Raw genomic sequence first — 12,910 nt, 5'->3', positions numbered from 1 at the left:
AAAGTGGCTGTGGCCACCTCATACTCTGTCACATCATTAATACACACCCACACCCTTCCCAGCCCCACCTCCTAAGCTGATACATGCAGACCAGCTGAGGAGAGACTTTCTCTAGCAGTGAGAGAGGCTCCATTTCTCAGCATTGAGAAGAGCAAGTGATTCCTCGGTGTATGTTCTGGGCTCATGGGGTGGCGTGTCATGAGCTGAGAGATTGGATTGAGGGCATGGGGTGGCTTTCAACTATCCACTCAACAGCTAAAACAAATAGTAAAAACAGTTCATATAGTGTTAATACAAATTTACTGATCCACATATGCAAATTCTTCATTTTGTATGACAAGAATCTTCAGAATTATGAAAAAAATTAGGTATTTTAAGGTTGGACAAATGGAGGGTGTTGCCTGGGATGTTTCTTACTCGGAGCACCATTTTTTCTAGGACAGCCCTGGCCCCATTGCTCATGGGGAGAAGACCATCCAGCCTCCCCATGACTCTGTGGGAAGGATAAGAAATTGCTAAAATGGCAATATTGAATGTTTTAGAATGTTGCCTCCCCACAAATTTCTTGCCATCTTCCTCTCCCTTAAAGGAAAGAGAGAATAAATGTCTGGGGCTTTTTTCTGCTGTAATGGGAAACCATGGCTTTCTGCCTCATAAGGAAGGCAAGCTTATCTTTTTTAGACTAGCCGCTGTTCTATGTGACATCCAAACTTGAGAGCTGTGATTTGTTTAAGCTATAGTTAGTGCAAACCAGGATCTGAAGCCATAGTTTGATGCTGTCTTGGTCTTACTAACTATAGCTTAAACAAACTACAATTTCCCAAATTTGCATGTCATGTGCTTAGCTTAAAATTGAAAGTAAGCTTTCGCTTTCATTGTGGTCACAAAAAGGTAGAGGGAAAGTGGGAGCACATGAATTCAGGGTTCACCTGGTCTCATTCTCCAAGCAGAACACCATTGACTTAAGCCAAGTTCAGAATTGCAGCATTTAATAGGCTTGAAAATTTACATTTGTAATGTAGTGTAGATATGCCATTGGCATGTCAAATATAAAACTATGGTAAAATACTGATAGAAGATACATGTCCCTAGCGTTGATTGTAGCTAAAAGCTCCAGATTTGCTGTGTTTGGATTGTAGAATGCTGCTTGGGTCTTCTGTGATACCCTCTTCTCCAACATTCCTTTATTGCTGTAATTCTTATATTTGTTGTCATGGCAGCAAACACTTGGTGGCACCAAAATCAAAGATATTAGGCAGAGTTACACTAGAAAAAGTAGTCAAGTCTGTAATATGCTTCACGCTACAATCTTGTTTCCTTTATGCACAAAGACTTCCCCAAAGGAAGGCCGCTCTCTCTGTTTTTAAACACACAAAACAAAATCAGCAAATGATGACCTTTTTAATCTTAAACTGGTGTCAGTATTTTTCCATTTTTTCTTTGACTGTTACTGGGAATCACAGATAGGCTGTGTCCGGACATCACTTTAATCCACAATGGGTTATAAGCTACTCACAGACCACGATGACTTATTTACCCTGTCATCTTTCACACTTTTCTTAAACCACAATGACTTATTTGTCCAAAATAACTCACTCTGATAACCCACAGGTGTGGTGGTCATAGTGGGTTATTTTGATCACCTACAGAGTCGCTAGAATGGTCAAAACTGCTGCTGCTGCTCTCCTTTCGCCAGCAGATCTCTGTTTCTGTGATCTGCTTAGCAACTGATTGTGCTCACAGCCTAACCCTGCCCTAACCCTTCCCCCGGTGGTGCACTGTGCAACCTCCCCAAGTGTTAAGCACCTTCTCAGTTGGGTGTGGCAGTTGTGCAGGGTTGTCATTTTGCCTAACATGCATCCCTGCCATGCTATGTATGAAGTTTTGTCCCACTCCTACAAACTTCCATAGAGTTATTGCTGCCACCCCCTTTTTGGCAAAAAGATGCTTTCACTCATGTGGCTTTGTCAGTGTGCACAGTTTTCAATGGATCTTGTGTGCATCCCTGCTAGAGGAGGCTCTGTATGAAGTTTGGTCACAATCCTGCAAATTTCCAAGAATTTACTTGTGCCACCCCCTTTTTGGTGCACGCGTGGTTTTCGCTCCTTTGTGTGTAATTGTGCAGTGTTTTGATGGTGCATTGGATGCCTCCTGACTAGGGTAGGGTGTGTATGAAGTTTTGTCCCAATCCTGCAAACTTCTAGCACTTTAGAGGCACCGCCCCCTTGTTGGGTGATGCTGGAATCACTAAATTAACCTATCCCTTCTCATTGGGATATTGTGGAAGGTTAAAACAGGCTGCTGTGATGTTGTCAATGGGTGAAACAGTGTCACTACTGGGGTGGGAGGACTGCAGCAGGACAGGGGACGTAGGGATGATTCAGATTATGCACAGTAGCTTATTTGTCTGGGGGATCACAGCAGCGTATTTTCAAAATAAACTTGTGTGCATCGCTTATTAACCCATCATGGCTTAAAGTAACATCTGAAAGCAAGTAGCTTATTTTTGAAATAGTCTACAATGCCTTGCCGAGGCTAATAAGCTACTGTGCACCGTTTATTAAGCTATTGTGCCTATTCTTACCCTTTTTCTGTCCCCTGTTCCACTGCAGTTCTCCCACCTGAGCAGTTGGCTCCTAATGTTACATTGAGGGTGCCTTATTTGAAATGGGTAGCTTTGATTTTTTTAATTGATTTCTTTTAGCTTGGAGGTGATGAAGGAGCCAGTCTCAACAAATTGTGCCCACAACTTCTGCAGGTAAGCCTCCTCTTCAGTTCCTCAGGCCTTGGATATATGACCATCAGTGAAGGGATAAAGTATCCCCTTGCGTGTATCAGTGTCAATTCCAAGCATTTCCAGTTCTTTCACATAGAAAGATTTCTGCCTGAGATACTGGGCAGCCACAGACAGAATAGATGGGTGGACCATAAGACAGCTACTTAGGGCACAGTCCTTTGCGTATTTAGACAGAATAAATTCCTACAACTCCCAGTTGGCAAATGTTGGGAGTTATATTTCTGTCTAAACATGGATAGGATTACGCTTTTAAATGAGGAAGCAGGCTTGAAAAACAGTATTATGAGCTTGTTTAAATCTAAGACTTCAACATTTTGCTTTCTAAAATGAATGGCCTAAAATTCACATAGGAGACAGATGTTAGTTGTGCTGTACCTTGGTCCTCTATATGGTATAAGTGACCACTCAGAGGAAATAAGTCTTAAGTTAGAATAGGTTTCAGGGTTGATACCGATTACTACTCAAGCTGTATTACAGATGATGGAACCTTTTTCGGCCAGAGGGCTGGATTGCCACCCAGGTAACTTCCTGGGGGACTGCACTCCAGCAGTGGCTGTTAGAACCCAAAGTGGCTGTGGCCACCTCATACTCTGTCACATCATTAATACACACCCTTCTCAGCCCCACCTCCTAAGCTGATACATGCAGACCAGCTGAGGGGAGACTTTCTCTAGCAGTGAGAGAGGCTTCGTTTCTCAGCATTGAGTAGAAAAAAATTCTTACGTCTGAACACCGACTGTTCAGACAGAAGAGCTTTTCCCTGCCTGGGAGTGAGGGTGGGGCCTAGGGAAGAAGCTGATGAGCTGAGGGTGTGGGAAATCTCTGTGGGCCAAATATTTCCCATGCCTGCTCTATTATATCTATTAAGACATACTCTCCTTGGTGCTGGACAGGATGTAAGTAAAGGGTTCTCTCACATGTATAGTAAAGGGAAAAAAGTGTATTCAGAACTATCTGAAATTGGAAATCAAGATATATCTTCTGATTCCAGGCTTCCTCTTCTTTTTCTTTTACTATATTTGTGAATGATAAGAAAGATATGGTACTCAAAGAACATGGTTACTTTTTAGAATGTTGCAGCTTGTATGGAAATACCCCATTACTGGAAAATTACCAGAACCATGTAGTATACTTGGTGCTAACATGTTTGGCAATGAGGTTCCTTACTAGAAAAAATAACACAAGCATGTCCGTCTCAGAGTTTGGTGAAAACAAATTCCTTTTATTCTGTGGCATTCTTTTATCTCCCCTTCGCAATCACCTCCCCTCTGCAAATTGTTTTGGAATGACCTTCTTGATTTAGTAAGCTTGTTCCATCTTATGTTCAGTTATAATATTGGAAAAGGTTTTACTGTCATTTCTGATTACCAATTTTTTTCATTGTGACAGGTGTGATCTGTCTTAACTTGCCTTCTGTGAAATGTGTGCTGGAGCAGAAAACTTTTTGTTCAACAGAGTGGTTTCAAATTTTAGAACCCACCACTACCTTATACTTTGGTTCTTGGCCTGATTACTTTTCTTTTGATCTCACCAATTTATTTTCTGGGAAAGGAGTGTTTCTGACCAGCCATGGCCACCATGGGCAAGTCCCCCATAGCAGAATTTTGTTAGAGCATCCATGACATACTCTTAGTGTTCCAAATATGCCCACCAATCCCAAATGTTTGGGATTGGTGGGATTGATAGGATAAGAAGAGCCATGCTGGATCAGACCAAGGGTCCATCTAGTCGAGCCTTTTGTTCATACAGTGTCCAAGCAGCTGTTGATCGGGAGCCCACAAGCAGGACACAAGTGCAACAGCACCCTCCCACCTATGTTCCCCAACAACTGCTGTACATAAGCATACTGCCCTATTACTGTAAAAACATGAAATGAAAACATTAAGAAAGGGATGAAGCAGGAACCCACAAGATCAGAGTATCCTTCCTGCTTCTTGACAGAGAGACTCTGGAGAAGCAAAATCACTCCAGGGAAAGGCAACATGTTTGACAACACTGGTAAGAAGGGATGGCTTGTATATAGATATTTTTTACTCCTAGAAGACCAGTTGAGACTAGAGGAGCCTCATGACTTTGAAACAATTTTATCCACTACTTTTAGGGTAACCAGATTATTTAGGCGCAACCCTAGCTGTGCTTATTGAGCTTGATAGACATCTATGTGCACAGGTATAGGAATAGGGGATTTTGTAAGGTAAAGACTAGTATGTTTTTTTGTAAGGTTAAGACCAGCTTTTCAGTCACAGTACTTCATGGCAAAACTTGATTTTCTTCTTTCCTAGGTTCTGTACATATAAGCTTCTAAAACAGAAGAAAGGTGTAACACAGTGTCCACTTTGCAATGCTAAAGTCACCAAAAGGTACATTCTACATTGCTGAATTTAATTCCAACAGCCAGTGATTCTAATGCCTGAAGCAAGACACAGCTAAGAGAGTGGATTGTAGAAAGAGTTTCAGCAGCTTATAGACAGGATGGAGGTTTATGCGGAATATTTCCCTGTACTCTGTCTCAGTGCTGCCCACTGGGGTACTTTGTTCAGCATCAGTTTAGGCTTGAGGACCAGGAGAGTGGGGTCGTTGCTGAGGTCTGTAGGAATTCCATCTCCCTCTGTAGGCTTCCTGTCCATCTGACTACTGGTCTGGAGTATTTGCACCTTATGTTGGGTCTGTGGGACAGACTGGGGATTCTGTTGGTGTACCGCTACTCAGTAGACTCCCTTTCTGATCTGACAGAGGTGGTCCTGGGTGTGCTGTTAAGATCCCCCAGATTGTTGGTTCTGGGGGATGTCAGCATTCATGCTGGGGGCACCTTGTCTGAGGCTGCTCAGGATTTCATGGTCTCCATGACAACTATGTGACTGTCCCAACGTCATTGTCCAATGCATGTAGTAGGTCATACTCTAGATTTGGTTTTCTCAGCTGGATCTGGAGATGGTGATGTGAAAGTGAGGGACTTTGCTTCCATCCCTTTGTCATGGTCAGATCTTTGCTTGCTGAGATTTAAACTTACAGCAGCTTTCCCCCTCTGCAAGGGTGAGGATCTATTAAGATTGTCCGCTCCCAGAGACTAATGGATTCAAATGGTCTCCAGAGGGCTCTGGGAGGTTTCTGGCTGATATAGCTGGCTCTCCTGTTGAGATCCTGGTAGGTCTGTGGAATGCTGAAATTACCCGGTTGGTTGACACTATTGCTCCTGAGCGCCCTCTCCCAAGTAGAGCTTGTAGTGCTCCATGGCATACCCCAGAGCTGAGAGTGATAAAACAAAATATGAGACATCCTGTGTGTAGATGGAGAAGAACTCCTGGTGGATTCAATCAAGCAGTGGTATGTAACTATGGTAAAGTATACTCTGCCAGTGGGGGTGTCAAAAAAAATTATTGCCTCTATCGAATCCTCTATCTGCTCCTCAGCAAAGTTTTTTAGAGTCGTCCTTAAGCTATTACATGCTGGCCGTAAGAACACTGTAGACCCATCTGAGGTCCACTGTAATTCATTTGCTAGGCACTTCCAGGATAAAATCTCTTGCATCTGCTGGGACCTAGAGATGAATCTGGTGAGCTATTCAGAGCACAGCGGTGCCCAGTTTTCAGTTGGTACAACTTGAGGTTCTTCTTCGTGGTCTCTGTGCATCACACATATGGGGCTCTGCGCCTGCGCAGGGCCAGCTTCGGAAACTTCTATAGCTGAAATCTTTTTAGGCGGGAACCCCTCCCCCACCGTCCACTGAGCATGCTCAGGGGTTCCCGCCTGATCCCCTCAGTTCTCTTCAACTGCCTGTAGGGTCAACAGCGTTTGGAGACTTTTAGTGTTTATTGGTATTATTACCTCAGCTGAATCTACTATTTTACATTCTTTATCTTTCTTCTCCAGTTTTCTAACCTTTTCTGTATAGTTATAAATAAATAAATAAATAAATAAAAAGATATTTGTTTATTCGTTAGTTTAGTCTTGGTGCCTATGGCACACCAAGGCCTCTTCAAAAAGTGCTCCGGTTGCGGGCAGAAGATATCGCAGACCGACGGACATTCCCTTTGTTTGCTTTGTTTGGGGGAGACGCATGTCGTCCAGTCCAGTCCTGTTGCTTTTGCCTAAAATTCTCGAGGCAAGCCAGGAAAAACTGCTCAGACCGCCTTTGGGCGTTACTCTGGGAAAAGGCGGAGGCAGTGGAGAAACCGAGAACATCTCGACGCTCCAAATCTCCTAATACAATGGAGTCTATGCCCCAACCTCCTCCCGCGCGGAGTGAAGCCTTATCGGTTCCCCCCCTCCTCCTCCTCCTCTCAATCCGCATCTTCAAAGGACAGGAAGATTGCTAAGAGAGTGAGAGAGCATCCTGGGGCAGAAGAACCCCAGAAGAAGAAAAGCAAACTCAGGAGAAGCCCGGTATTGAGCACTTTGCTACTGAGGCATGCGGCAGGCATAAAAGCCCGATATCGAGCCTTTCACTGCAAAGGTCTCCGCCGCTACCGATAAGCCTGATACCGAGGCTATCGATGTCGAGCCTTTCACTGCAAAGGTCTCTGCTTCTACCGATAAGCCCGATACCGAGGCTATCGCTACCGAGACCATACTCGATACCGAGACGGGTGACACAATCCTCACCGCCGGTATCGAACCCGCCGCTCCAGGCAGAGCACGCTATCGGCTCACCGGTACCATCCCCGCTGCAGATCATCACGGTACCGACAGATGATCCCAGCGTGAGAGCATCGATTTCAGATGACGAAATTAGAGGTTCCTCACTGGATAACACCGTACCGGATCGGGGCCCCATTTCCCCTCCGTACCGAGAGGAACCGTAGCCCATCGATACCGACGGCCGTCGGTACCGACAAGTGCCCCAGCAACCGTCGGTCGATACTGAAGGCTATCGATACCGACATACGCCTCCTTATGGATACGATTGGGGCCGTTCACTGGCTTCGGCTCATTCGGGTCCTCAGTGCGTGGCCTGTGGTGGGTGGCGTTTGTCCCCGCTTGGAGTGCGGGACTGCTGCGCTGATTGGCGGCCTCCCCAGTGTCCTCCGTGTTGTTGCGAGGATTGGGGACACAGAGGGCGCCATGATTGTTGCTGTCGGCGGTCCTCCCGGGAATGCCGATGCGGGCCGTGCCCGCGTTGCCGACGGCCGCCCTCCGAGGCGGTCTCCCGTCCGCCGGCTATGGAGGATGTCGGGGCTGTGCCCCCACCACCTCGGCCGTCGGTGCCGAGGCGCGTTCCTCGGCCGACGCACACATCAGTGCCGACCACGGTACTTTCCCAAGCACTGCAGACACTGCCTGCTGCAGGGATGGGGTTGGGTGCTCCACTGGAGGAGGATTGCCGATTGGATTCCTCTCGGGAGATGTCGCCGGCCCCATCCGTCCCTTCACCGGATGACGTGGTGGTTGCTGCTGGCGTGGTGTCCCCGTCAGAGGACTTGGCGCGCTTTGCAGACCAAGTACAGAGAATGGCAAGATCTCTAGGGATTGAAATGTCCCAACCTATAGAGACACTAAATGATCCAGTCTACAACGATGTATACTGTGAATTGGCTACACCAGCAGCCATCCCTTACTTGCCAGTATTACTTCGGACTGCACAACAGTCATGGAAGCTGCCCTCCTCTATGCCACCAACATAGAGGAGGCTAGACAATATATATAAAATACAAGAGAAAAACAGCCCCTTTTCTCTTCACATACCCAAAGCCAAATTCAATAATTGTGGAAGCATCTCAAGGACACACTCAGAGGAAGCATAATGAACTCCTCGACAGCATTGTCTCTTCGTGTCTATAATTACCAAGCCACAATGGCGAAATATCATCTTTTTTTATGGGAGAAAATGGCATCTCTCTCAGGATACTTGCCAGATGACCAGAGAGAGTTGGCAAACATGTTTACACCGAGGCTATGAGACTCTCTCGGCAACAGCTAAACACGGCTCGCCACGCCACTGACTGCACCTCAAAGGCCATGATAGCGTCAATTGCGCTTAGAAGACATGCGTGGCTAAGGTCCGCAGGACTGTCCCAGGAGGCACGTACTCGCATAGAGGACTTGCCATTTGATGGAGAGGGCCTTTTCCACTGCTCCACTGACGAGTCAGTTGGAAAACATCCAGAAGGCCAAGAACACGGCCAAGAAAATGGGAATTGGGCAACAGCAACAGATGCAAATAACGTTCTGCCCAACACGCTGGCCTAGGGTTCAACAACAGTTCCAACCCAGGCAACAACAGCCCCAAGATCGCACACTCCTGTACCAGCCCCAAGGTCAGTACAGGAGGCAACAATACTCAGGACGCTTTAAACAGATCAACAGCAAACCTGATCCCAATCAAACACGGCGTCTTTGACTGCCCTATGACAACACCAACCTCCCCTCAATTTGGTGACATCCTTGCCCCTTTCTATTATAATTGGACCACCATTACCACCGATAGGTGGGTCCTCACAAAATAGAGTTTACCACCCTCCCTCCCCTGGGAACCGCAAGGTTCTCACCACCTACAGACGCTCTGTTGCAAGAGACCATGTCTCTTTTGGAGAAGGGTGCCATAGAGCGATTACCAACTCACGCCCTACGATGCGGATATTAATCCCGCTACTTAACGGTTCCGAAACAGGATGGGAGGCTAAGACCTATTTTGAACCTAAGGGACCTTAACGAGTTCATCACCCCTAAAAAATTCTGGATGAACTCTTTAGCAAGCATCCTACCTTTCCTCTCCCAAGAGGACTGGTTCACATCCATAGATCTCAAGGATGCTTATTTCCATTCCTCAATTCATTCCTCCGATTCATAGTAGGGGAACACATTTTCCAATTTAAAGTGCTTCCATTTGGTCTTTCTACTGCCCTCCGAGTCTTCACTAAGTGTATGGCACTAGTTTGCGCCTTTCTGAGAACTCGAGGGGTACAGATTTACCCCTTCAACCTACTTTAAAAAAAAAAAAAAATCCTTGCAGCAATTCTGGACTCAACCCGCTCCAGGGCTTTCCTTCCGGAGAAAAGAGCTACAGCATTAATTACACTTGCACTCAAACTCTTTCACTCCAGGACTAAAGACACTCTCTTTTGGTGGACGGAAATGTCCAATATTATGCAGGGCTTGCACTTCAGACCGCCACTGCCATCCCAACATCTGATGATAGACGCGTCTCTTTTGGGCTGGGAGCCCACTGCGGAGACCTTACTATACAGGAACGTTGGAGCCCTACCGACAGGAAGAGGCATATAAACGTCCTGGAACTGATGGCCATCCAGAAGGCACTGTATGCCTTTCAGCAGACCTTGTCAGGACGTGTAATCCAAATCCTTCCAGACAACATGGCTGCTGCTTGGCATATAAACAAGCAAGGTGGGACACGGTCTATGGACCTGATCTCCCTAACTTTGGACATTTTTTACTGGACAATCGCCCATGACATGACTTTATCGGCCATTCATATCGCAGGCCAGGACAATATCCTGGCAGACGACCTCAGCCGCACCTTCGTGGATACGCACGAGTGGCAGATGAAAAGGTCTGTACTCGACCTGATTTTTCAGGCATAGGCAGCCTGTAATAGATCTATTCGCGTCACCGGAGAACGCCATCTGCAACCTATTCTGCACGAGGGCGGGCCACGGGACAGCATCTCTTGGAGACGCCTTCGAGAGGACGTGGACAGGACAGCTCCTGTACCTGTCCCCCCCCCATACCACTCCTACCCAAGGTGATTCTGAAGTTATGCATCGACAACACCAACGCCATATTAGTGGCTCCTTGGTGGCCAAGGCAGCCGTGGTTCACTCCACTACTCAAACTGTCTTCAGCAGAGTTTATCAAACTGCCCCAATGCCACAACTTAATCTCCAAGGAGAAAGGACTCATTCTCCATCCAGATGTCCGGTCCCTGAACCTGACAGCATGGAGAATCAGGCAACGATAGATAACCTATCCCTACCTGCTGACGTATGGGACATTATTATAGCAGCCAGAAAAACAGCCACTAGAAGATCATATGCCAAAAAGTGGGAAGCATTTTCTACCTTTGCCCTCAGCAGAAATGAATACCCATTGTCAGCACCTATACCCATTGTGCTTTCCTTTCCTTTTCTTTATTTAAAAAAGGACTCAAGTTCTCGTCACTTAGAGTTTATTTGGCAGCTATCTCTGCCTCTCACCGTTGGGTTCAGGGCTGTTCGGTCTTCACTCACCCTTTAACAAAGCGTTTCATGAAGGGGTATGAAGAATACCATCCCACCAGTTTGCTCCTTTGTTCCCCAGTGGAGCCTTTCCGTGGTGCTCAAGGCACTGTCTGCCAAGCCCTTTGAACCATTGGCAAAGACACATTTACGTTTATTGACTTTTAAGGTGGTTTTCCTTGTTGCCATCACTTCTGCTAGACGTTCATCAGAGCTAGCAACACTCCATATGGACTCACCTTATACGGTGTTTCATGCTGACAAAGTGGTCCTTAGACCAGACCCAGCCTTTCTGCCAAAGGTTGTGTCTTCTTTTCACCTTGGACAGGATTTTACTCTGTCAAGTTTTTTTCCATTGCCGACATCTCCCCTTGAGTCAACACTACACAACCTGGACGTGAGACGTGCTCTCGCTTTCTACCAGTCCAGAATAGCAACTTTACGGAGATCCCTAAGATTTTCTGTTTGTTATGGGGGCAAACAAAAGGGATTCCAAGCATCTCCGCAGAGATTATCTGCTTGGGTTGTTCAGACTATCAAATTAGCCTATGAACTCACTGGTCTCCCGTTGGAGGGTAAGGTGCGTTCCCACTCCACCAGAGGAGTGGCCACTTCCACAGCTTTGAAAAGGGGATCGCTTTACCAGACCTCTGCAAAGCGGCTACCTGGTCGACACCTCTGACTTTGCCAGTCACTACCGTCTAGACATTAGACCACGTAGAGACTGTGCTTTTGGGCGTGCCATCTTATCGGCAATACTATGAATATTATCCACCAACTGACACCACCCACCTCCAGTAAGTCAGCTTGTTAATCGCCCATATGTGTGATGCACAGAGACCACAAAGAAGAAAGACAGGTTGCTTACCTGTAACTGTAGTTCTTCGAGTGGTCATCTGTGCAGTCACACAACCCTCCCACCGTCCGCACTATGGTGTCATTAATTTCTTTTTGATCACCTGGTGGTTCTCCTCAGTGAGACTGTTTAGGCGGTTTCAGGAACTGAGGGGATCAGGCGGGAACCCCTGAGCATGCTCAGTGGACGGTGGGGGAGGGGTTCCCGCCTAAAAAGATTTCAGCTATAGAAGTTTCCGAACCTGGCCCTGCACAGGTGCAGAGCCCATATGTGTGACTGCACAGATGGCCACTCGAAGAACTACAGTTACAAGTAAGCAACCTGTCTACGTTGACAAGGTGCTTGGATGGGTATATGCAACCACTTTCATATTATATCCTTGGCCCTTTTGGCTTATAAAAACTGGCAGGGAAAATCTTAATAATTTTAAGCCAGTGGTAACTGTTCCTTTCCTGGACAAGGTTCTTGAGCAGGTGGTGGCCAGTCAGCTCCAGACTTTCTTGGATGAGACTAATTATCTAGATCCATTTCAGTTGCGGTTCAGTCCAGATTATGGCACAGAAACAGCCTTGGTCGCTCTATGTCTGGGGAGAGACGGGGAGTGTGACCTTGTTGATTCTTCTTGATCTCTCTATCTTATGATACCATCAACCATGATATCCTTCTGGGACAATTGTCTGAGTTGGGAGTGGGATGGACTGCATTGAAGTGGTTTCACTCCTACTTGGAGAGTCAGCTTCAGAAGGTGGTACTTGGGGAATATTGCCCAGCCCTGTGGATTCTCCAGTATGGGGTTCAGCAGGGGTCAATTTTATTCCCCATGTTGTTCAACATTGACATGAAACTGAGTGTGGTGGCCATTCAGAGTTTTGGAGTGCATTATCATGCAGCTCTATTTCTCCATTTCATCTTCAGGTGAGGCTATTGATGTGCTAATTTGATGCCTGGCTGTGACAATGAACTGGATGAGAGCTAATAAACTGAAACTCAATCCAGAGAAGACTGAGACACTGTTACTGGATAGTTCTCCTGACTGGATGAAGGCTGCTCAACCTGTTCTGGATGGGGTTGCACTCTTCCTGAAGA

General features: G+C 46.5%; 2 protein-coding genes across 3 annotated transcripts in view; both read left to right on the top strand.

Moving 5' to 3' along the window:
• Positions 1-12,910, top strand: part of PIP4K2B (phosphatidylinositol-5-phosphate 4-kinase type 2 beta) — a 453,863-nt gene that overhangs the window by 292,672 nt on the left and 148,281 nt on the right. The window lies entirely within an intron of this gene.
• The window catches only part of BRCA1 (BRCA1 DNA repair associated), an 85,568-nt gene that overhangs the window by 1,607 nt on the left and 71,051 nt on the right, over positions 1-12,910 (top strand). Inside the window, exons 3-4 of the mRNA XM_063127425.1 lie at positions 2,705-2,758; positions 5,080-5,157. Of these exons, the coding sequence (XP_062983495.1) occupies positions 2,705-2,758; positions 5,080-5,157 (132 nt within the window). The remainder of the gene's footprint in view (positions 1-2,704; positions 2,759-5,079; positions 5,158-12,910) is intronic.

This window comes from Elgaria multicarinata, chromosome 1 (assembly GCF_023053635.1).
Source record: "Elgaria multicarinata webbii isolate HBS135686 ecotype San Diego chromosome 1, rElgMul1.1.pri, whole genome shotgun sequence".
NCBI classification, from domain to species: Eukaryota; Metazoa; Chordata; class Lepidosauria; order Squamata; family Anguidae; genus Elgaria; species Elgaria multicarinata.
The sequence above is the reverse complement of the archived record's forward strand: the minus strand, read 5'-3'. Positions and strand labels throughout refer to the sequence as shown.